Consider the following 23913-nt stretch of genomic DNA (forward strand, 5'->3'; position numbering starts at 1 on the left):
AGGTTTAGGCAGTAGGGTTAGCAGAGTGGTTAGGTTTAGGCAGTAGGGTTAGAAAGTGGTTAGGTTTAGACAGTAGGGTTAACAGAGTGGTTAGGTTAGGTTTAGACAGTAGGGTTAGCAGAGTGGTTAGGTTTAGACAGTAGGGTTAGCAGAGTGGTTAGGTTAGGTTTAGACAGTAGGGTTGCAGAGTGGTTAAGGTTTAGACAGTAGGGTTAGCAGAGTGGTTAAGGTTAGGTTTAGACAGTAGGGTTAGCAAGTGGTTAGGCAGTAGGGTTGCAGAGTGGTTAAGGTTAGGTTTATACAGTAGGGTTAGCAAGTGGTTAGGTTTAGACAGTAGGGTTAGCAGAGTGGTTAGGTTTAGACAGTAGGGTTAGCAGAGTGGTTAAGGTTTAGACAGTAGGGTTAGCAGAGTGGTTAGGTTTAGGCAGTAGGGTTAGCAGAGTGGTTAAGGTTAGGTTTAGTCAGTAGGGTTAGCAGAGTGATTAGGTTTAGACAGTAGGGTTAGCAGAGTGGTTAGGTTTAGTCAGTAGGGTTAGCAGAGTGGTTAGGTTTAGGCAGTAGGGTTAGCAGAGTGGTTAAGGTTAGGTTTAGACAGTAGGGTTAGCAGAGTGGTTAAGGTTTAGTTTAGACAGTAGGGTTAGCAGAGTGGTTAGGTTAGGTTTAGACAGTAGGGTTAGCAGAGTGGTTAGGTTTAGACAGTAGGGTTAGCAGAGTGGTTAGGTTTAGACAGTAGGGTTAGCAGAGTGGTTAGGTTTAGACAGTAGGGTTAGCAGAGTGGTTAGGTTAGGTTTAGACAGTAGGGTTAGCAGAGTGGTTAAGGTTAGGTTTAGCAGTAGGGTTAGCAGAGTGGTTAAGGTTAGGTTTAGGCAGTAGGGTTAGCAGAGTGGTTAAGGTTAGGTTTAGGCAGTAGGGTTAGCAGAGTGGTTAAGGTTAGGTTTAGACAGTAGGGTTAGCAGAGTGGTTAGGTTTAGACAGTAGGGTTAGCAGAGTGGTTAAGGTTAGGTTTAGACAGTAGGGTTAGCAGAGTGGTTAGGTTTAGGCAGTAGGTTAGAGTTTAGGTTTAGGCAGTAGGGTTAGCAGAGTGGTTAGGTTTAGACAGTAGGGTTAGCAGAGTGGTTAAGGTTAGGTTTAGACAGTAGGGTTAGCAGAGTGGTTAGGTTAGGTTTAGACAGTAGGGTTAGCAGAGTGGTTAGGGTTTAGACAGTAGGGTTAGCAGAGTGGTTAGGTTTAGGCAGTAGGGTTAGCAGAGTGGTTAAGGTTTAGACAGTTTAGCAAACAGTAGGGTTAGCAGAGTGGTTAGGTTTAGACAGTAGGGTTAGCAGAGTGGTTAGGTTAGGTTTAGGCAGTAGGGTTAGCAGAGTGGTTAAGGTTAGGTTTAGTCAGTAGGGTTAGCAGAGTGGTTAGGTTTAGGCAGTAGGGTTAGCAGAGTGGTTAGGTTTAGACAGTAGGGTTAGCAGTGGTTAAGGTTAGGTTTAGTCAGTAGGGTTAGCAGAGTGGTTAGGTTTAGGCAGTAGGGTTAGCAGAGTGGTTAGGTTTAGACAGTAGGGTTAGCAGAGTGGTTAAAGGTTAGGTTTAGACAGTAGGGTTAGCAGAGTGGTTAAGGTTAGGTTTAGACAGTAGGGTTAGCAGAGTGGTTGGTTAGGTTTAGGCAGTAGGGTTAGCAGAGTGGTTAGGTTTAGTCAGTAGGGTTAGCAGAGTGGCAGGTTAGGTTTAGCAGTAGGGTTAGCAGAGTGGTTAAGGTTAGGTTTAGACAGTAGGGTTAGCAGAGTGGTTAGGTTTAGACAGTAGGGTTAGCAGAGTGGTTAGGTTTTAGGTTTCAGTAGGGTTTAGAGTGGTTAGGTTTAGGCAGTAGGGTTAGCAGAGTGGTTAAGGTTTAGACAGTAGGGTTAGCAAGTGGTTAAGGTTAGGTTTAGTCAGTAGGGTTAGCAGAGTGGTTAAGGTTAGGTTTAGTCAGTAGGGTTAGCAGAGTGGTTAGGTTTAGGCAGTAGGGTTAGCAGAGTGGTTAGGTTTAGACAGTAGGGTTAGCAGAGTGGTTAACAGTAGGTTTAGACAGTAGGGTTAGCAGAATGTTTGATGTTTAGACAGTAGGGTTAGCAGAGTGGTTAAGGTTTAGACAGTAGGGTTAGCAGAGTGGTTAGGTTTAGACAGTAGGGTTAGCAAGTGGTTAAGGTTAGGTTTAGACAGTAGGGTTAGCAGAGTGGTTAGGTTTAGACAGTAGGGTTAGCAGAGTGGTTAGGTTAGGTTTAGACAGTAGGGTTAGCAGAGTGGTTAAGGTTTAGGCAGTAGGGTTAGCAGAGTGGTTAGGTTTAGGCAGTAGGGTTAGCAGAGTGGTTAAGGTTAGGTTTAGACAGTAGGGTTAGCAGAGTGGTTAAGGTTTAGACAGTAGGGTTAGCAGAGTGGTTAAGGTTAGGTTTAGACAGTAGGGTTAGCAGAGTGGTTAGGTTTAGACAGTAGGGTTAGCAGAGTGGTTGGTTAGGTTTAGACAGTAGGGTTAGCAGAGTGGTTAGGTTTAGACAGTAGGGTTAGCAGAGTGGTTAGGTTTAGACAGTAGGGTTAGCAGAGTGGTTAAGGTTTAGGCAGTAGGGTTAGCAGACAGGTTTAGGCAGTAGGGTTAGCAGAGTGGTTAAGGTTAGGTTTAGTCAGTAGGGTTAGCAGAGTGGTTAGGTTTAGACAGTAGGGTTAGCAGAGTGGTTAGGTTTAGTCAGTAGGGTTAGCAGAGTGGTTAGGTTTAGGCAGTAGGGTTAGCAGAGTGGTTAAGGTTAGGTTTAGGCAGTAGGGTTAGCAGAGTGGTTAGGTTTAGTTTAGTCAGTAGGGTTAGCAGAGTGGTTAAGGTTTAGACAGTAGGGTTAGCAGAGTGGTTAAGGTTTAGACAGTAGGGTTAGCAGAGTGGTTAGGTTTAGACAGTAGGGTTAGCAGAGTGGTTAGGTTTAGACAGTAGGGTTAGCAGAGTGGTTAGGTTAGGTTTAGACAGTAGGGTTAGCAGAGTGGTTAAGGTTAGAGTTTAGGCAGTAGGGTTAGCAGAGTGGTTAAGGTTAGGTTTAGGCAGTAGGGTTAGCAGAGTGGTTAAGGTTTAGGGTTAACAGAGTAGGGTTAGGTTTAGTCAGTAGGGTTAGCAGAGTGGTTAGGTTTAGGCAGTAGGGTTAGCAGAGTGGTTAGGTTTAGCAGTAGAGTGGTTAAGGTTAGGTTTAGTCAGTAGGGTTAGCAGAGTGGTTAGGTTTTAGGCAGTGGTAGGGTTTAGCAGAGTGGTTAGCAGAGTGGTTAGGTTTAGACAGTAGGGTTAGCAGAGTGGTTAAGGTTAGGTTTAGACAGTAGGGTTAGCAGAGTGGTTAAGGTTAGGTTTAGACAGTAGGGTTAGCAGAGTTGTTGGTTAGGTTTAGACAGTAGGGTTAGCAGAGTGGTTAAGGTTAGGTTTTAGGGTTAGCAGTGGTTAGGTTTAGTTTTAGGCAGTAGGGTTAGCAGCAGTAGGGTTAACAGAGTGGTTAAGGTTAGGTTTACAGTAGGGTTAGCAGAGTGGTTAAGGTTAGGTTTAGTCAGTAGGGTTAGCAGAGTGGTTAGGTTTAGGCAGTAGGGTTAGCAGAGTGGTTAGGTTTAGGCAGTAGGGTTAGCAGAGTGGTTAAGGTTAGGTTTAGACAGTAGGGTTAGCAGAGTGGTTAAGGTTTAGGTTTAGACAGTAGGGTTAGCAGAGTGGTTAGGTTAGGTTTAGACAGTAGGGTTAGCAGAGTGGTTAGGTTAGGTTTAGACAGTAGGGTTAGCAGAGTGGTTAGGTTTAGACAGTAGGGTTAGCAGAGTGGTTAAGGTTAGGTTTAGACAGTAGGGTTAGCAGAGTGGTTAGGTTAGGTTTAGACAGTAGGGTTAGCAGCAGTGGTTAGGTTTAGGTTTACAGTAGGGTTAGCAGAGTGGTTAGGTTTAGCAGTAGGGTTAACAGAGTGGTTAGGTTAGGTTTAGGCAGTAGGGTTAGCAGAGTGGTTAGGTTTAGGCAGTAGGGTTAGCAGAGTGGTTAGGTTTAGACAGTAGGGTTAGCAGAGTGGTTAAGGTTTAGACAGTAGGGTTAGCAGAGTGGTTAAGGTTAGGTTTAGACAGTAGGGTTAGCAGAGTGGTTAGGTTTAGACAGTAGGGTTAGCAGAGTGGTTAGGTTTAGACAGTAGGGTTAGCAGACAGTAGGGTTAGCAAGTGGTTAGGTTTAGACAGTAGGGTTAGCAGAGTGGTTAGGTTAGGTTTAGACAGTAGGGTTAGCAGAGTGGTTAGGTTTAGTTTAGTCAGTAGGGTTAGCAGAGTGGTTAAGGTTAGGTTTAGGCAGTAGGGTTAGCAGAGTGGTTAGGTTTAGACAGTAGGGTTAGCAGAGTGGTTAAGGTTTAGACAGTAGGGTTAGCAGAGTGGTTAAGGTTTAGACAGTAGGGTTAGCAAGTGGTTAGGTTTAGACAGTAGGGGGTTAGCAGTAGGGTTTAGACAGTAGGGTTAGCAGAGTGGTTAAGGTTTAGACAGTAGGGTTAGCAGAGTGGTTAAGGTTAGGTTTAGACAGTAGGGTTAGCAGAGTGGTTAGGTTTAGACAGTAGGGTTAGCAGAGTGGTTAAGGTTAGGTTTAGACAGTAGGGTTAGCAGAGTGGTTAGGTTTAGACAGTAGGGTTAGCAGAGTGGTTAAGGGTTTAGGCAGTAGGGTTAGCAGAGTGGTTATGTTTAGGCAGTAGGGTTAGCAGAGTGGTTAAGGTTAGGTTTAGTCAGTAGGGTTAGCAGAGTGGATTAGGTTTAGACAGTAGGGTTAGCAGAGTGGTTAGGTTTAGTCAGTAGGGTTAGTAGAGTGGTTAGGTTTAGGCAGTAGGGTTAGCAGAGTGGTTAAGGTTTAGACAGTAGGGTTAGCAGAGTGGTTAAGGTTAGGTTTAGTCAGTAGGGTTAGCAGAGTGGTTGGTTAGGTTTAGTCAGTAGGGTTAGCAGAGTGGTTAGGTTTAGGCAGTAGGGTTAGCAGAGTGGTTAGATTTAGACAGTAGGGTTAACAGTGGTTAAGGTTTAGACAGTAGGGTTAGCAGAATGTTGATGTTTAGACAGTAGGGTTAGCAGAGTGGTTAAGGTTTAGACAGTAGGGTTAGCAGAGTGGTTAGGTTTAGACAGTAGGGTTAGCAGAGTGGTTAAGGTTAGGTTTAGACAGTAGGGTTTGCAGAGTGGTTAAGGTTTAGACAGTAGGGTTAGCAGAGTGGTTAAGGTTAGGTTTAGACAGTAGGGTTAGCAGAGTGGTTAAGGTTTAGGCAGTAGGGTTAGCAGAGTGGTTAGGTTTAGGCAGTAGGGTTAGCAGAGTGGTTAAGGTTAGGTTTAGACAGTAGGGTTAGCAGAGTGGTTAAGGTTTAGACAGTAGGGTTAGCAGAGTGGTTAAGGTTAGGTTTAGACAGTAGGGTTAGCAGAGTGGTTAGGTTTAGACAGTAGGGTTAGCAGAGTGGTTAAGGTTAGGTTTATACAGTAGGGTTAGCAGAGTGGTTAGGTTTAGACAGTAGGGTTAGCAGAGTGGTTAGGTTTAGACAGTAGGGTTAGCAGAGTGGTTAAGGTTTAGGCAGTAGGGTTAGCAGAGTGGTTAGGTTTAGGCAGTAGGGTTAGCAGAGTGGTTAAGGTTAGGTTTAGTCAGTAGGGTTAGCAGAGTGATTAGGTTTAGACAGTAGGGTTAGCAGAGTGGTTAGGTTTAGTCAGTAGGGTTAGCAGAGTGGTTAGGTTTAGGCAGTAGGGTTAGCAGAGTGGTTAAGGTTAGGTTTAGGCAGTAGGGTTAGCAGAGTGGTTAGGTTTAGTTTAGTCAGTAGGGTTAGCAGAGTGGTTAGGTTAGGATTAGACAGTAGGGTTAGCAGAGTGGTTAAGGTTTAGACAGTAGGGTTAGCAGAGTGGTTAGGTTTAGACAGTAGGGTTAGCAGAGTGGTTAGGTTTAGACAGTAGGGTTAGCAGAGTGGTTAGGTTAGGTTTAGACAGTAGGGTTAGCAGAGTGGTTAAGGTTAGGTTTAGGCAGTAGGGTTAGCAGAGTGGTTAAGGTTAGGTTTAGGCAGTAGGGTTAGCAGAGTGGTTAAGGTTAGGTTTAGGCAGTAGGGTTAACAGAGTGGTTAAGGTTAGGTTTAGTCAGTAGGGTTAGCAGAGTGGTTAGGTTTAGGCAGTAGGGTTAGCAGAGTGGTTAGGTTTAGACAGTAGGGTTAACAGTGGTTAAGGTTAGGTTTAGTCATTAGGGTTAGCAGAGTGGTTAGGTTTAGGCAGTAGGTTTAGCAGAGTGGTTAGGTTTAGGCAGTAGGGTTAGCAGAGTGGTTAGGTTTAGGCAGTAGGGTTAGCAGAGTGGTTAGGTTAGGTTTAGACTGTAGGGTTAGCAGAGTGGTTAAGGTTAGGTTTAGACAGTAGGGTTAGCAGAGTTGTTAGGTTAGGTTTAGACAGTAGGGTTAGCAGAGTGGTTAAGGTTAGGTTTAGGCAGTAGGGTTAGCAGAGTGGTTAAGGTTAGTTTTAGGCAGTAGGGTTAGCAGAGGATAGGTTTAGGCAGTAGGGTTAACAGAGTGGTTAAGGTTAGGTTTAGGCAGTAGGGTTAACAGAGTGGTTAAGGTTAGGTTTAGTCAGTAGGGTTAGCAGAGTGGTTAGGTTTAGGCAGTAGGGTTAGCAGAGTGGATAGGTTTAGGCAGTAGGGTTAGCAGAGTGGTTAAGGTTAGGTTTAGACAGTAGGGTTAGCAGAGTGGTTAAGGTTAGGTTTAGACAGTAGGGTTAGCAGAGTGGTTAAGGTTAGGTTTAGACAGTAGGGTTAGCAGAGTGGTTAAGGTTAGGTTTAGGCAGTAGGGTTAGCAGAGTGGTTAGGTTTAGTCAGTAGGGTTAGCAGAGTGGTTAAGGTTAGGTTTAGGCAGTAGGGTTAGCAGAGTGGTTGGTTAGGTTTAGTCAGTAGGGTTAGCAGAGTGGTTAAGGTTAGGATTAGGCAGTAGGGTTAGCAGAGTGGTTAGGTTTAGGCAGTAGGGTTAGAAAAGTGGTTAGGTTTAGACAGTAGGGTTAGCAGAGTGGTTAGGTTAGGTTTAGACAGTAGGGTTAGCAGAGTGGTTAGGTTTAGGCAGTAGGGTTAGCAGAGTGGTTAAGGTTAGGTTTAGACAGTAGGGTTAGCAGAGTGGTTAAGGTTTAGACAGTAGGGTTAGCAGAGTGGTTAAGGTTAGGTTTAGACAGTAGGGTTAGCAGAGTGGTTAGGTTTAGACAGTAGGGTTAGCAAGTGGTTAAGGTTAGGTTTATACAGTAGGGTTAGCAGAGTGGTTAGGTTTAGACAGTAGGGTTAGCAGAGTGGTTAGGTTTAGACAGTAGGGTTAGCAGAGTGGTTAAGGTTTAGGCAGTAGGGTTAGCAGAGTGGTTAGGTTTAGGCAGTAGGGTTAGCAGAGTGGTTAAGGTTAGGTTTAGTCAGTAGGGTTAGCAGAGTGATTAGGTTTAGACAGTAGGGTTAGCAGAGTGGTTAGGTTTAGTCAGTAGGGTTAGCAGAGTGGTTAGGTTTAGGCAGTAGGGTTAGCAGAGTGGTTAAGGTTAGGTTTAGGCAGTAGGGTTAGCAGAGTGGTTAGGTTTAGTTTAGTCAGTAGGGTTAGCAGAGTGGTTAGGTTAGGATTAGACAGTAGGGTTAGCAGAGTGGTTAAGGTTTAGACAGTAGGGTTAGCAGAGTGGTTAGGTTTAGACAGTAGGGTTAGCAGAGTGGTTAGGTTTAGACAGTAGGGTTAGCAGAGTGGTTAGGTTAGGTTTAGACAGTAGGGTTAGCAGAGTGGTTAAGGTTAGGTTTAGGCAGTAGGGTTAGCAGAGTGGTTAAGGTTAGGTTTAGGCAGTAGGGTTAGCAGAGTGGTTAAGGTTAGGTTTAGGCAGTAGGGTTAACAGAGTGGTTAAGGTTAGGTTTAGTCAGTAGGGTTAGCAGAGTGGTTAGGTTTAGACAGTAGGGTTAACAGTGGTTAAGGTTAGGTTTAGTCAGTAGGGTTAGCAGAGTGGTTAGGTTTAGGCAGTAGGTTTAGCAGAGTGGTTAGGTTTAGGCAGTAGGGTTAGCAGAGTGGTTAGGTTTAGGCAGTAGTGGTTAAGGTTAGGTTTAGACTGTAGGGTTAGCAGAGTGGTTAAGGTTAGGTTTAGACAGTAGGGTTAGCAGAGTTGTTAGGTTAGGTTTAGACAGTAGGGTTAGCAGAGTGGTTAAGGTTAGGTTTAGACAGTAGGGTTAGCAGAGTGGTTAAGTTAGTTTAGGCAGTAGGGTTAGCAGAGAGGATAGGTTTAGGCAGTAGGGTTAACAGAGTGGTTAAGGTTAGGTTTACAGTAGGGTTAACAGAGTGGTTAAGGTTAGGTTTAGTCAGTAGGGTTAGCAGAGTGGTTAGGTTTAGGCAGTAGGGTTAGCAGAGTGGTTAGGTTTAGACAGTAGGGTTAACAGTGGTTAAGGTTAGGTTTAGTCAGTAGGGTTAGCAGAGTGGTTAGGTTTAGGCAGTAGGGTTAGCAGAGTGGATAGGTTTAGGCAGTAGGGTTAGCAGAGTGGTTAAGGTTAGGTTTAGACAGTAGGGTTAGCAGAGTGGTTAAGGTTAGGTTTAGACAGTAGGGTTAGCAGAGTGGTTAGGTTAGGTTTAGGCAGTAGGGTTAGCAGAGTGGTTAGGTTTAGTCAGTAGGGTTAGCAGAGTGGTTAAGGTTAGGTTTAGGCAGTAGGGTTAGCAGAGTGGTTAAGGTTAGGTTTAGTCAGTAGGGTTAGCAGAGTGATTAGGTTTAGACAGTAGGGTTAGCAGAGTGGTTAGGTTTAGTCAGTAGGGTTAGTAGAGTGGTTAGGTTTAGGCAGTAGGGTTAGCAGAGTGGTTAAGGTTTAGACACTAGGGTTAGCAGAGTGGTTAAGGTTAGGTTTAGTCAGTAGGGTTAGCAGAGTGGTTAAGGTTAGGTTTAGTCAGTAGGGTTAGCAGAGTGGTTAGGTTTAGGCAGTAGGGTTAGCAGAGTGGTTAGGTTTAGACAGTAGGGTTAACAGTGGTTAAGGTTTAGACAGTAGGGTTAGGAGAATGTTGATGTTTAGACAGTAGGGTTAGCAGAGTGGTTAAGGTTTAGACAGTAGGGTTAGCAGAGTGGTTAGGTTTAGACAGTAGGGTTAGCAGAGTGGTTAAGGTTAGGTTTAGACAGTAGGGTTTGCAGAGTGGTTAAGGTTTAGACAGTAGGGTTAGCAGAGTGGTTAAGGTTAGGTTTAGACAGTAGGGTTAGCAGAGTGGTTAAGGTTTAGGCAGTAGGGTTAGCAGAGTGGTTAGGTTTAGGCAGTAGGGTTAGCAGAGTGGTTAAGGTTAGGTTTAGACAGTAGGGTTAGCAGAGTGGTTAAGGTTTAGACAGTAGGGTTAGCAGAGTGGTTAAGGTTAGGTTTAGACAGTAGGGTTAGCAGAGTGGTTAGGTTTAGACAGTAGGGTTAGCAGAGTGGTTAAGGTTAGGTTTATACAGTAGGGTTAGCAGAGTGGTTAGGTTTAGACAGTAGGGTTAGCAGAGTGGTTAGGTTTAGACAGTAGGGTTAGCAGAGTGGTTAAGGTTTAGGCAGTAGGGTTAGCAGAGTGGTTAGGTTTAGGCAGTAGGGTTAGCAGAGTGGTTAAGGTTAGGTTTAGTCAGTAGGGTTAGCAGAGTGATTAGGTTTAGACAGTAGGGTTAGCAGAGTGGTTAGGTTTAGTCAGTAGGGTTAGCAGAGTGGTTAGGTTTAGGCAGTAGGGTTAGCAGAGTGGTTAAGGTTAGGTTTAGGCAGTAGGGTTAGCAGAGTGGTTAGGTTTAGTTTAGTCAGTAGGGTTAGCAGAGTGGTTAGGTTAGGATTAGACAGTAGGGTTAGCAGAGTGGTTAAGGTTTAGACAGTAGGGTTAGCAGAGTGGTTAGGTTTAGACAGTAGGGTTAGCAGAGTGGTTAGGTTTAGACAGTAGGGTTAGCAGAGTGGTTAGGTTAGGTTTAGACAGTAGGGTTAGCAGAGTGGTTAAGGTTAGGTTTAGGCAGTAGGGTTAGCAGAGTGGTTAAGGTTAGGTTTAGGCAGTAGGGTTAGCAGAGTGGTTAAGGTTAGGTTTAGGCAGTAGGGTTAACAGAGTGGTTAAGGTTAGGTTTAGTCAGTAGGGTTAGCAGAGTGGTTAGGTTTAGGCAGTAGGGTTAGCAGAGTGGTTAGGTTTAGACAGTAGGGTTAACAGTGGTTAAGGTTAGGTTTAGTCATTAGGGTTAGCAGAGTGGTTAGGTTTAGGCAGTAGGTTTAGCAGAGTGGTTAGGTTTAGGCAGTAGGGTTAGCAGAGTGGTTAGGTTTAGGCAGTAGGGTTAGCAGAGTGGTTAAGGTTAGGTTTAGACTGTAGGGTTAGCAGAGTGGTTAAGGTTAGGTTTAGACAGTAGGGTTAGCAGAGTTGTTAGGTTAGGTTTAGACAGTAGGGTTAGCAGAGTGGTTAAGGTTAGGTTTAGGCAGTAGGGTTAGCAGAGTGGTTAAGGTTAGTTTTAGGCAGTAGGGTTAGCAGAGAGGATAGGTTTAGGCAGTAGGGTTAACAGAGTGGTTAAGGTTAGGTTTAGGCAGTAGGGTTAACAGAGTGGTTAAGGTTAGGTTTAGTCAGTAGGGTTAGCAGAGTGGTTAGGTTTAGGCAGTAGGGTTAGCAGAGTGGTTAGGTTTAGGCAGTAGGGTTAGCAGAGTGGTTAAGGTTAGGTTTAGACAGTAGGGTTAGCAGAGTGGTTAGGTTTAGGTTTAGACAGTAGGGTTAGCAGAGTGGTTAAGGTTAGGTTTAGACAGTAGGGTTAGCAGAGTGGTTAAGGTTAGGTTTAGGCAGTAGGGTTAGCAGAGTGGTTAGGTTTAGTCAGTAGGGTTAGCAGAGTGGTTAAGGTTAGGTTTAGGCAGTAGGGTTAGCAGAGTGGTTAAGGTTAGGTTTAGTCAGTAGGGTTAGCAGAGTGGTTAAGGTTAGGATTAGGCAGTAGGGTTAGCAGAGTGGTTAGGTTTAGGCAGTAGGGTTAGAAAAGTGGTTAGGTTTAACAGTAGGGTTAACAGAGTGGTTAGGTTAGGTTTAGACAGTAGGGTTAGCAGAGTGGTTAGGTTTAGGCAGTAGGGTTAGCAGAGTGGTTAAGGTTAGGTTTAGACAGTAGGGTTAGCAGAGTGGTTAAGGTTTAGACAGTGGTTAGCAAGTGGTTAAGGTTAGGTTTAGACAGTAGGGTTAGCAGAGTGGTTAGGTTTAGACAGTAGGGTTAGCAGAGTGGTTAAGGTTAGGTTTATACAGTAGGGTTAGCAGAGTGGTTAGGTTTAGACAGTAGGGTTAGCAGAGTGGTTAGGTTTAGACAGTAGGGTTAGCAGTAGGTTTAGGCAGTAGGGTTAGCAGAGTGGTTAGGTTTAGACAGTAGGGTTAGCAGAGTGGTTAAGGTTAGGTTTAGTCAGTAGGGTTAGCAGAGTGATTAGGTTTAGACAGTAGGGTTAGCAGAGTGGTTAGGTTTAGTCAGTAGGGTTAGCAGAGTGGTTAGGTTTACAGTAGGGTTAGCAGAGTGGTTAAGGTTAGGTTTAGGCAGTAGGGTTAGCAGAGTGGTTAGGTTTAGTTTAGTCAGTAGGGTTAGCAGAGTGGTTAGGTTAGGTTTAGACAGTAGGGTTAGCAGAGTGGTTAAGGTTTAGACAGTAGGGTTAGCAGAGTGGTTAGGTTTAGACAGTAGGGTTAGCAGAGTGGTTAGGTTTAGACAGTAGGGTTAGCAGAGTGGTTAGGTTAGGTTTAGACAGTAGGGTTAGCAGAGTGGTTAAGGTTAGGTTTAGGCAGTAGGGTTAGCAGAGTGGTTAAGGTTAGGTTTAGGCAGTAGGGTTAGCAGAGTGGTTAAGGTTAGGTTTAGGCAGTAGGGTTAACAGAGTGGTTAGGTTAGGTTTAGTCAGTAGGGTTGCAGAGTGGTTAGGTTTAGACAGTAGGGTTAACAGTGGTTAAGGTTAGGTTTAGTCATTAGGGTTAGCAGAGTGGTTAGGTTTAGGCAGTAGGTTTAGCAGAGTGGTTAGGTTTAGGCAGTAGGGTTAGCAGAGTGGTTAGGTTTAGCAGTAGGGTTAGCAGAGTGGTTAAGGTTAGGTTTAGACTGTAGGGTTAGCAGAGTGGTTAAGGTTAGGTTTAGACAGTAGGGTTAGCAGAGTTGTTAGGTTAGGGACAGTAGGGTTAGCAGAGTGGTTAAGGTTAGGTTTAGGCAGTAGGGTTAGCAGAGTGGTTAAGGTTAGTTTTAGGCAGTAGGGTTAGCAGAGAGGATAGGTTTAGGCAGTAGGGTTAACAGAGTGGTTAAGGTTAGGTTTAGGCAGTAGGGTTAACAGAGTGGTTAAGGTTAGGTTTAGTCAGTAGGGTTAGCAGAGTGGTTAGGTTTAGGCAGTAGGGTTAGCAGAGTGGTTAGGTTTAGACAGTAGGGTTAACAGTGGTTAAGGTTAGGTTTAGTCAGTAGGGTTAGCAGAGTGGTTAGGTTTAGGCAGTAGGGTTAGCAGAGTGGATAGGTTTAGGCAGTAGGGTTAGCAGAGTGGTTAAGGTTAGGTTTAGACAGTAGGGTTAGCAGAGTGGTTAAGGTTAGGTTTAGACAGTAGGGTTAGCAGAGTGGTTAAGGTTAGGTTTAGGCAGTAGGGTTAGCAGAGTGGTTAGGTTTAGTCAGTAGGGTTAGCAGAGTGGTTAAGGTTAGGTTTAGGCAGTAGGGTTAGCAGAGTGGTTAAGGTTAGGTTTAGTCAGTAGGGTTAGCAGAGTGGTTAAGGTTAGGATTAGGCAGTAGGGTTAGCAGAGTGGTTAGGTTTAGGCAGTAGGGTTAGAAAAGTGGTTAGGTTTAGACAGTAGGGTTAACAGAGTGGTTAGGTTAGGTTTAGACAGTAGGGTTAGCAGAGTGGTTAGGTTTAGACAGTAGGGTTAACAGAGTGGTTAGGTTAGGTTTAGGCAGTAGGGTTAGCAGAGTGGTTAGGTTTAGACAGTATGGTTGAGTGTTGGTTAAGTTGAGGTTGAGTGGAGGTTGAGTAGAGGTTGAGTGGAGGTTGAGTGTTGGTTAAGTAGAGGTTGAGTGGAGGTTGAGTGTTGGTTAAGTAGGGGTTGAGTGGAGGTTGAGTGTTGGTTAAGTAGAGGTTGAGTGGAGGTTGAGTGTTGGTTAAGTAGAGGTTGAGTGTTGGTTAAGTAGAGGTTGAGTGGACGTTGAGTGTTGGTTAAGTAGAGGTTGTGATTTTCCTCCTCCCAGGTGCAGACGTGGTCCTTCACCCCTTTTGAGGAAATGGTTTATAATTTGAAGCCCAACCTGACCTTCTGGCCAATCCAGACGCCCGGATGCAGGAAGTCCCGCCTCCCCCTGAAAGTAGTGGGCATGGCCTCCAAAGGATCCATCCAGGTGTTAGTCTCCTCAGACACCCCCCCAGGTGAATTGTGTTAGTGTCTGTGGTGGAAACTCTGTGTAATTGGTTCTTTCTCTCTCCAGGCAGAGCATGGGGTGCTGAATCTGGGGGAGGTGTTGGTGGGAGACTGTAGGTCCTTCGAGGTGCCTCTCATCAACAACGGTTCCTGTTCTGTCAGCTTCTGTTTGGCTGTACAACAGAGCCTGCTAGACCCGGGGTTGCCTGAGAACTCACAGAAGAAAGACCCTGTTGGTACGTATGAGATACCCCTGAGAACTCACAGGAGAAAGACCCTGTTGGTACGTATGAGATACCCCTGAGATCTCACAGGAGAAAGACCCTGTTGGTATGTATGAGATACCCCTGAGATCTCACAGGAGAAAGACCCTGTTGGTATGTATGAGATACCCCTGAGAACTCACAGGAGAAAGACCCTGTTGGTACGTATGAGATACCCCTGAGAACTCACAGGAGAAAGACCCTGTTGGTATGTATGAGATACCCCTGAGATCTCACAGAGTTGGTACAACATCCTGAAATCTTCTCTCTCTCTCCATGTATTGAACCTCTACTGCCACATCTCTGTTACTTTACACAAATGCCTTCCCAACCATGCTCCTCCCCCTCCGCAAAGACAACCAATCCGAGACAGAATCAATAGACTATTTGAGCTATCCTACCCAGACCAAGCTACATACTCCTCCCAGCCAACATGACCCCATTGGCCCCATGTAGGTATTCAGGGGGCAAGGTGGGCACAGGCTAGCCCACACCAAGTCAACACCAAGCCCAACAACCAGCCCACGCCAAGTCAACACCAAGCCCAACAACCAGCCCACACCAAGTCAACACCAAGCCCAACAACCAGCCCACGCCAAGTTAACACCAAGCCCAACAACCAGCCCACACCAAGTCAACACCAAGCCCAACAACCAGCCCACGCCAAGTCAACACCAAGCCCAACACAACTAGCCCACGCCAAGTCAACACCAAGCCCAACACAACTAGCCCACACCAAGTCAACACCAAGCCCAACAACCAGCCCACGCCAAGTCAACACCAAGCCCAACAACCAGCCCACACCAAGTCAACACCAAGCCCAACAACCAGCCCACGCCAAGTCAACACCAAGCCCAACACAACCATCCCACACCAAGCCAACAACCAGCCCACACCAAGCCAACACGGGCCAGCCCACACCAAGCCCAACACAACCAGCCCACACCAAGTCAATACCAAGCCCAACACAACCAGCACACACCAAGCCCAACACAACCAGCACACACCAAGCCCAACACGGCCAGCCCACAACAAGCCAACACCGGCCGGCCCACACCAACCCACACCGAGCCAACACGGGCCAGCCCACACCAAGCCCAACACAACCAGCACACACCAAGCCCAACACGGCCAGCCCACAACAAGCCAACACCGGCCGGCCCACACCAACCCACACCAGCCCACACGGGCCAGCCCACACCAAGCCCAACACAACCAGCCCACACCAAGCCCAACGCAACCAGTCCACACCAAGCCCAACACAACCAGCCCACACCAAGCCCAACACGGCCAGCCCAACACGGCCAGCCCACACCAAGCACAACACGGCCAGCCCACACCAAGCCCAACACGGCCAGCCCACACCAAGCACAACACGGCCAGCCCACACCAAGCCCAACACAACCAGCCCACACCAAGCCCAACACAACCAGCCCACACCAAGCACAACACGGCCAGCCCACACCAAGCACAACACGGCAAGCCCACACCAAGCCCAACACAACCAGCCCACACCAAGCACAACACGGCCAGCCCACACCAAGCACAGCACGGCCAGCCCACACCAAGCCCAACACAACCAGCCCACACCAAGCCCAGCACGGCCAGCCCACACCAAGCCCAACACAATCAGCCCACACCAAGCACAACACGGCCAGCCCACACCAAGCCCAGCACGGCCAGCCCACACCAAGCCCAACACAACCAGCCCACACCAAGCACAACACGGCCAGCCCACACCAAGCCCAGCACGGCCAGCCCAACACAACCAGCCCACACCAAGCACAACACGGCCAGCCCACACCAAGCCCAGCACGGCCAGCCCACACCAAGCCCAGCACGGCCAGCCCACACCAAGCCCAGCACGGCCAGCCCACACCAAGCCCAACACAACCAACCCACACCAAGCCCAGCACGGCCAGCCCACACCAAGCCCAACACGGCCAGCCCACACCAAGCCCAGCACGGCCAGCCCACACCAAGCCCAGCACGGCCAGCCCACACCAAGCCCAGCACGGCCAGCCCACACCAAGCCTAGCTAGAGGCGGGGGGCTCATTAGAATGTTTGTACTGTTTTGTGCAACTGTTACTGAGTTACTGACTTACTGACTTACTGACTTACTGATTTACTGAGTTACTGACTTACTGAGTTACTGACTTACTGATTTACCGAGTTACTGCCTTACTGAGTTATTGAGTTACTGACTGACTTACTGATTTACTGAGTTACTGAGTTACTGACTTACTGAGTTACTGACTTACTGAGTTATTGAGTTACTGACTGACTTACTGATTTACTGAGTTACTGAGTTACTGACTTACTGAGTTACTGACTTACTGAGTTACTGACTTACTGAGTTACTGACTTACTGAGTTACTGAGAGCGTCGTTCCAGTCTTTTGTTGTGTGATGCCCAGTTTGGTGCTCTTGTACACTTCCAATGATGAGTAAGTGTTACGCCACATATGACTTAACAGTTTATCTTCAATCATTGAGTCATTTAGCAGATGCTCTTATCAGTAGCGACTTATCAGTAGTGACTTATCCGTAGCGACTTATCAGTAGTGACTTATCCGTAGCGACTTATCAGTAGTGACTTATCCGTAGGGACTTATCAGTAGTGACTTATCCGTAGCGACTTATCCGTAGTGACTTATCTGTAGTGACTTATCAGTAGTGACTTATCCGTAGTGACTTATCCGTAGTGACTTATCTGTAGTGACTTATCCGTAGTGACTTATCTGTAGTGCATTCAGCCAGACGATACAACCTCATATCACAGGTGCATTGCCCATGATGTTGGCAGCCTACATGGGACTGATATTATAGCCCGCATCGTGCCAACGTGGACATGCTGCTGAGACTACTACCGTTACTTCATACTGGTGGTGCCACCATGTGTGGTGGGGCGGTGGTGTACCTGCGTTCTCCACCGTATGTACCACTGCTGTAGGGGGATGGGGAGTACGGCAGTGTAGCCGAGCTCGCTAGTGCAGCTGAGAGGCGATGTGATTGGCTTGAAACTCCCCGGTCACACCACACTGTGACTCTGTTCTGTTTTTGTTCAGCTTACTTACTTACTAAACCCTCTTCATAAAGCCACAAACATCGTCTGCCACTGCAGTCTGTCTTTGGCCAAAACTCCTCCAGGTTCACTGTCCCATAACAGACCCATCTCTTCCAGGTTCACTGTCCCATCACAGACCCATCTCTTCCATCTCCTCCAGGTTCACTGTCCCATAACAGACCCATCTCCTTCTCCTCCAGGTTCACTGTCCCATAACAGACCCATCTCCTCCTTCTCCTCCAGGTTCACTGTCCCATAACAGACCCATCTCTTCCATCTCCTCCAGGTTCACTGTCCCATAACAGACCCATCTCCTCCAGGTTCACTGTCCCATAACAGACCCATCTCCTCCTTCTCCTCCAGGTTCACTGTCCCATAACAGACCCATCTCCTCCAGGTTCACTGTCCCATAACAGACCCATCTCCTCCAGGTTCACTGTCCCATAACAGACCCATCTCCTCCTTCTCCTCCAGGTTCACTGTCCCATAACATACCCATCTCTTCCAGGTTCACTGTCCCATAACAGACCCATCTCCTCCTTCTCCTCCAGGTTCACTGTCCCATAACAGACCCATCTCCTCCAGGTTCACTGTCCCATCACAGACCCATCTCCTCCAGGTTCACTGTCCCATAACAGACCCATCTCCTCCAGGTTCACTGTCCCATAACAGACCCATCTCTTCCAGGTTCACTGTCCCATAACAGACCCATCTCCTTCCAGGTTCACTGTCCCATAACAGACCCATCTCCTCCTTCTCCTCCAGGTTCACTGTCCCATAACAGACCCATCTCCTCCTTCTCCTCCAGGTTCACTGTCCCATAACAGACCCATCTCCTCCAGGTTCACTGTCCCATAACAGACCCATCTCTTCCAGGTTCAATGTTCCATAACAGACCCATCTCCTCCTTCTCCTCCAGGTTCACTGTCCCATAACAGACCCATCTCCTCCATCTCCTCCAGGTTCACTGTCCCATAACAGACCCATGTCCTCCTTCTCCTCCAGGTTCACTGTCCCATAACAGACCCATCTCCTCCAGGTTCACTGTCCCATAACAGACCCATCTCCTCCAGGTTCACTGTCCCATAACAGACCCATCTCCTCCTTCTCTTCCAGGTTCACTGTCCCATAACAGACCCATCTCCTCCAGGTTCACTGTCCCATAACAGACCCATCTCCTCCTTCTCTTCCAGGTTCACTGTCCCATAACAGACCCATCTCTTCCAGGTTCACTGTCCCATAACAGACCCATCTCTTCCAGGTTCACTGTCCCATAACAGACCCATCTCCTCCAGGTTCACTGTCCCATAACAGACCCATCTCTTCCAGGTTCACTGTCCCATAACAGACCCATCTCTTCCAGGTTCACTGTCCCATCACAGACCCATCTCCTCCAGGTTCACTGTCCCATAACAGACCCATCTCCTCCAGGTTCACTGTCCCATAACAGACCCATCTCTTCCAGGTTCACTGTCCCATAACAGACCCATCTCCTCCAGGTTCACTGTCCCATAACAGACCCATCTCCTCCAGGTTCACTGTCCCATAACAGACCCATCTCCTCCAGGTTCACTGTCCCATAACAGACCCATCTCCTCCAGGTTCACTGTCCCATAACAGACCCATCTCCTCCAGGTTCACTGTCCCATAACAGACCCATCTCTTCCAGGTTCACTGTCCCATAACAGACCCATCTCCTCCAGGTTCACTGTCCCATAACAGACCCATCTCCTCCTTCTCCTCCAGGTTCACTGTCCCATAACAGACCCATCTCCTCCTTCTCCTCCAGGTTCACTGTCCCATAACAGACCCATCTCCTCCAGGTTCACTGTCCCATAACAGACCCATCTCTTCCAGGTTCAATGTTCCATAACAGACCCATCTCCTCCTTCTCTCCAGGTTCACTGTCCCATAACAGACCCATCTCCTCCATCTCCTCCAGGTTCACTGTCCCATAACAGACCCATGTCCTCCTTCTCCTCCAGGTTCACTGTCCCATAACAGACCCATCTCTTCCAGGTTCACTGTCCCATAACAGACCCATCTCTTCCAGGTTCACTGTCCCATAACAGACCCATCTCCTCCAGGTTCACTGTCCCATAACAGACCCATCTCTTCCAGGTTCACTGTCCCATAACAGACCCATCTCTTCCAGGTTCACTGTCCCATCACAGACCCATCTCCTCCAGGTTCACTGTCCCATAACAGACCCATCTCCTCCAGGTTCACTGTCCCATAACAGACCCATCTCTTCCAGGTTCACTGTCCCATAACAGACCCATCTCCTCCTTCTCTCCAGGTTCACTGTCCCATAACAGACCCATCTCCTCCTTCTTCCAGGTTCACTGTCCCATAACAGACCCATCTCTTCCAGGTTCACTGTCCCATAACAGACCCATCTCCTCCAGGTTCACTGTCCCATAACAGACCCATCTCCTCCAGGTTCACTGTCCCATAACAGACCCATCTCCTCCTTCTCTTCCAGGTTCACTGTCCCATAACAGACCCATCTCTTCCAGGTTCACTGTCCCATAACAGACCCATCTCTTCCAGGTTCACTGTCCCATAACAGACCCATCTCCTCCAGGTTCACTGTCCCATAACAGACCCATCTCCTCCAGGTTCATTGTCCCATAACAGACCCATCTCTTCCAGGTTCACTGTCCCATAACATACCCATCTCCTCCAGGTTCACTGTCCCATAACAGACCCATCTCCTCCAGGTTCACTGTCCCATAACAGACCCATCTCTTCCAGGTTCACTGTCCCATAACAGACCCATCTCTTCCAGGTTCACTGTCCCATAACAGACCCATCTCTTCCAGGTTCACTGTCCCATAACAGACCCATCTCTTCCAGGTTAACTGTCCCATAACAGACCCATCTCCTCCATCTCCTCCAGGTTCACTGTCCCATAACAGACCCATCTCCTCCAGCTCCTCCAGGTTCAGTGGTTAATAGCTTTATCCTGTTCTGTGTATTAAAGCCCTGGAGCTGGACTCTGAGAGAGGCACCATCCCAGCTCGCTCCAGGCTGCTGATCCGCTCCACCGTGAGGCCTGCCAGGAGGACCAGATACTGCTGGGACCTCACATACCAGACCCTCAGCTCTGCAGGTAAGTCCCCTGATAGACACCAGACACTCAGCTCTGCAGGTAGGTCCCCTGATAGACAGCAGACACTCAGCTCTGCAGGTAAGTCCTCTGATAGACACCAGACACTCAGCTCTGCAGGTAGGTCCCCTGATAGACACCAGACACTCAGCTCTGCAGGTAAGTCCCCTGATAGACAGCAGACACTCAGCTCTGCAGGTAGGTCCCCTGTTAGACAGCAGACACTCAGCTCTGCAGGTAGATTCCCCTGTTAGACAGTAGACACTCAGCTCTGCAGGTAGGTCCCCTGATAGACAGCAGACACTCAGCTCTGCAGGTAGGTCCCCTGTTAGACAGCAGACACTCAGCTCTGCAGGTAGGTCCCCTGTTAGACAGCAGACACTCAGCTCTGCAGGTAGGTCCCCTGTTAGACAGCAGACACTCAGCTCTGCAGGTAGGTCCCCTGTTAGACAGCAGACACTCAGCTCTGCAGGTAGATTCCCCTGTTAGACAGTAGACACTCAGCTCTGCAGGTAGGTCCCTGTTAGACAGCAGACACTCAGCTCTGCAGGTAGATTCCCCTGTTAGACAGTAGACACTCAGCTCTGCAGGTAGATTCCCCTGTTAGACAGCAGACACTCAGCTCTGCAGGTAGGTCCCCTGTTAGACAGCAGACACTCAGCTCTGCAGGTAGGTCCCCTGTTAGACAGCAGACACTCAGCTCTGCAGGTAGGTCCCCTGTTAGACAGCAGACACTCAGCTCTGCAGGTAGGTCCCCTGTTAGACAGCAGACACTCAGCTCTGCAGGTAGATTCCCCTGTTAGACAGTAGACACTCAGCTCTGCAGGTAGGTCCCCTGTTAGACAGTAGACACTCAGCTCTGCAGGTAGGTCCCCTGTTAGACAGCAGACACTCAGCTCTGCAGGTAGGTCCCCTGTTAGACAGCAGACACTCAGCTCTGCAGGTAGGTCCCCTGTTAGACAGTAGACACTCAGCTCTGCAGGTAGGTCCCCAGCATCAGGATTTGAATGACTAACTGTGATGTAATGGTTGTTTTTAAGAATTTTCCTAACCTTTCCCTCTCCCCTTGTCTTTTTGTCTCTCTCCTCCCTCTGCCTCCCGGTGGTTGGCTGTGCTGTTTGACTGTGGTCCTTGGACTGTCTGTCTCTTTCTCCTCTCTCTGCCTCCCGGTGGTTGGCTGTGCTGTTTGACTGTGGTCCTTGGACTGTCTGTCTCTCTCCCCTCTCTCTGCCTCCCGGTGGTTGGCTGTGCTGTTTGACTGTGGTCCTTGGACTGTCTGTCTCTCTCCCCTCTCTCTGCCTCCAGGCTCTGTGCTGGATGCTCCCCAGGCTCTGTGCCAGGTGCAGGGTGAAGGGTGTTCCCCACCCTGGAGGTGACAGATGTGCGTTGCAGCGTGGAGGGGCTCAGCAAGCTGCAGATCTGGAGCCTCTTTTCTCTGGGACACCTCAACGCCCACCTGCAGAGAGACCCCGCCCCTCCGGAGCTCACCTACCGGGTGCCCACCAGACACAGGTGGGTTAGTAGGGACTATGAACTTTGTCAGATAAACACAAGTCTCTCGGTGACTGTGGAGTGAAGCAAGGCAAAAATGAGGTAAATTCCATTTTAGGATTGGATTCAATTCCTTTTCAAGTCAGTCATTCGATTCCTTTTCAAGTCAGTCATTCGATTCCTTTTCAAGTCAGTCATTCGATTCCTTTTCAAGTCAGTCATTCGATTCCTTTTCAAGTCAGTCATTCAATTCCTTTTCAAGTCAGTCATTCGATTCCTTTTCAAGTCAGTCATTCGATTCCTTTTCAAGTCAGTCATTCGATTCCTTTTCAAGTCAGTCATTCAATTCCTTTTCAAGTCAGTCATTCGATTCCTTTTCAAGTCAGTCATTCATTCCTTTTCAAGTCAGTCATTCGATTCCTTTTCAAGTCAGTCATTCGATTCCTTTTCAAGTCAGTCATTCGATTCCTTTTCAAGTCAGTCATTCCATTCCTTTTCAAGTCAGTCATTCGATTCCTTTTCAAGTCAGTTATTCAATTCCTTTTCAATTCAGTCAATTCAGAGAACAAACTGAAAATCCCCCAAAAACACTCAATTGAAATGTGAATTGACACCAAACCCTATCCACCCATCTATGAACTGTTGTGACATTTGTAATATCAGTGAATGGAATTGGCCTGAGTTATATACAGTGTGTAGTTGAGGTGTGTCTGTCCCCCACCTCCTGCAGTCTGCGTCGCTGTCCCTCCATCTTCACGTCGGCCATGTTGGATTTCAACTTCAGCGCTGCTCCGCTGGGCTCAGACCCCTCCAATGTGCTGCTGATGTTTGAGAACACTGGGAGCATCCCTGTCAGTGGTCAGTATCTGTAATGCTATGCTAATATGCTATGTTATGCTATGCTTTGCTATGCTATGTTATGCTATGCTATATTGTGCTATGCTTTTATATGCTATGTTATGCAATGTTATGATGTGCTATGCTTTTCTATGCTATGTTTTTCTATGCGTTTCTATGCGTTTCTATCCTATATTATGCTATGTTATGTTGTTCTATGCTTTTCTATCCTATGTTATGCTTTGCTTTTCTATGTTATGCTATGCTTTTCTATGTTAGGCTATGCTCTAAACTAAGCTATGCTATTCTATGCTAACCTCCACTCCCTCCAGGTCGTTCCTGTTCCCAGAAGACCAACAGATAGAGCTTGAGTACTGGGCTGAGACTGGGGAGTTCAGCACTACAGAGCTCCACCACATGAAGGTGCAGGATAACAGGCTGTTTAATATAGCACCCCGCTCTGGTAAACTACACCCAGGACAGCAGAAGGCAGTGACATTTAGCTACAGGTATGCTCTAATTCAGGGGTGGGCAACATTTAGCTACAGGTATGCTCTAATCCAGGGGTGGGCAACATTTAGCTACAGGTATGCTCTAATCCAGGGGTGGGCAACATTTAGCTACAGGTATGCTCTAATCCAGGGGTGGGCAACATTTAGCTACAGGTATGCTCTAATTCTAATCCAGGTATGCTCTAATTTAGGGTGGGCAACATTTAGCTACAGGTATGCTCTAATCCAGGGGTGGGCAACATTTAGCTACAGGTATGCTCTAATTCAGGGGTGGGCAACATTTAGCTACAGGTATGCTCTAATTCAGGGGTGGGCAACATTTAGCTACAGGTATGCTCTAATTCAGGGGTGGGCAACATTTATCTACAGGTATGCTCTAATTCAGGGTGGGCAACATTTAGCTACAGGTATGCTCTAATTTAGGGGTGGGCAACATTTAGCTACAGGTATGCCCTAATCCAGGGGTGGGCAACATTTTTGGATTTGAGGGGCCACATCAAGATTTAGAAATTCAATGTCCAAACTGATTTTTTTTGCGGGCCGATTTTAGTCGTTAAAATCAATCAGTAGGCGAGAAGAAGGGCAGTTATTTTCAAATACTGTATGTCCATTATTATCTCTACATATCCCCTCCACTCCCTGCTCTAGTCTCATGTTGCACTACTTCCAAATTACTCGTCTATTGAAGTTAGATACACAGACACAACAAAAAATAATAGCCCTTAATAATAAATCATTCAAGAAAATAATGACGTGATGAGATTTAATATTCTTTTCATACTGTCCATCTTGTTGTTGTCGTTCTTCTTCACAGACATGACTTTGTTGGTACTGACCGTCTCCCAGTCCTGTTCAAGCTGTCTCACGGCAGAGAGATTCTGGTGAGACAGCACAGTCATATTTTATGCGCCGGTTTCCCTAGGAAACCTAGGAACCTCTAGTTTCCCTAGGAACCTCTCTGTTGAACCTGCTTGTTAATTCAGGATCAGATGTTGTCTTTGGGAACCAGTCTTTTAGATGTCTGGGTTTGTTAATTCAGGACCTTTTTAGATGTCTGGGTTTGTTAATTCAGGACCAGATGTCTTGGGAACCAGTCTTTTTAGATGTCTGGGTTTGTTAATTCAGGACCAGATGTAGTCTTGAGGACCAAGTCTTTTTAGATGTCTGAGCTGAGGATAGAATAAAACTGTATCTCGTGCTGATAATACCGACGGTCTCCGTTTTGTTTGTCTGTGTGCAGTTGAATTTCATAGGAGTGACGGTGGAGAGAGACAGGCCACCACCTCCACTTCACCTGCACCAAGCACATCTTTGCCCCAGTGCCAATCAGGGAGTTCAGTCCCCCTAAACAGGTTAGACT

The 23913-nt window shown here is 47.3% G+C and overlaps 1 protein-coding gene and 1 long non-coding RNA gene across 2 annotated transcripts; both read left to right on the forward strand.

Annotated features, from left to right (window-relative positions):
- The first annotated feature begins 13112 nt into the window (after positions 1 to 13112).
- LOC121842836 (cilia- and flagella-associated protein 65-like) lies at positions 13113 to 22076 on the forward strand. Its single transcript, XM_042312595.1, has 6 exons — positions 13113 to 13251; positions 13339 to 13507; positions 19588 to 19716; positions 21019 to 21060; positions 21093 to 21225; positions 21935 to 22076. Exons 1-6 carry the CDS (start codon positions 13138 to 13140, stop codon positions 22074 to 22076), a joined length of 729 nt encoding a protein of 242 aa, XP_042168529.1. The 5' UTR covers positions 13113 to 13137.
- A 302-nt stretch (positions 22077 to 22378) lies between these two features.
- On the forward strand, positions 22379 to 23826 carry LOC121842835. The gene is made up of 3 exons (XR_006081332.1): positions 22379 to 22550; positions 23368 to 23434; positions 23794 to 23826. It is a non-coding gene; the product is annotated as an uncharacterized LOC121842835 (long non-coding RNA).
- The last annotated feature ends 87 nt before the right edge of the window (positions 23827 to 23913 follow it).

Source organism: Oncorhynchus tshawytscha, unplaced genomic scaffold (genome assembly GCF_018296145.1).
Source record: "Oncorhynchus tshawytscha isolate Ot180627B unplaced genomic scaffold, Otsh_v2.0 Un_contig_1628_pilon_pilon, whole genome shotgun sequence".
NCBI lineage: Eukaryota > Metazoa > Chordata > Actinopteri > Salmoniformes > Salmonidae > Oncorhynchus > Oncorhynchus tshawytscha.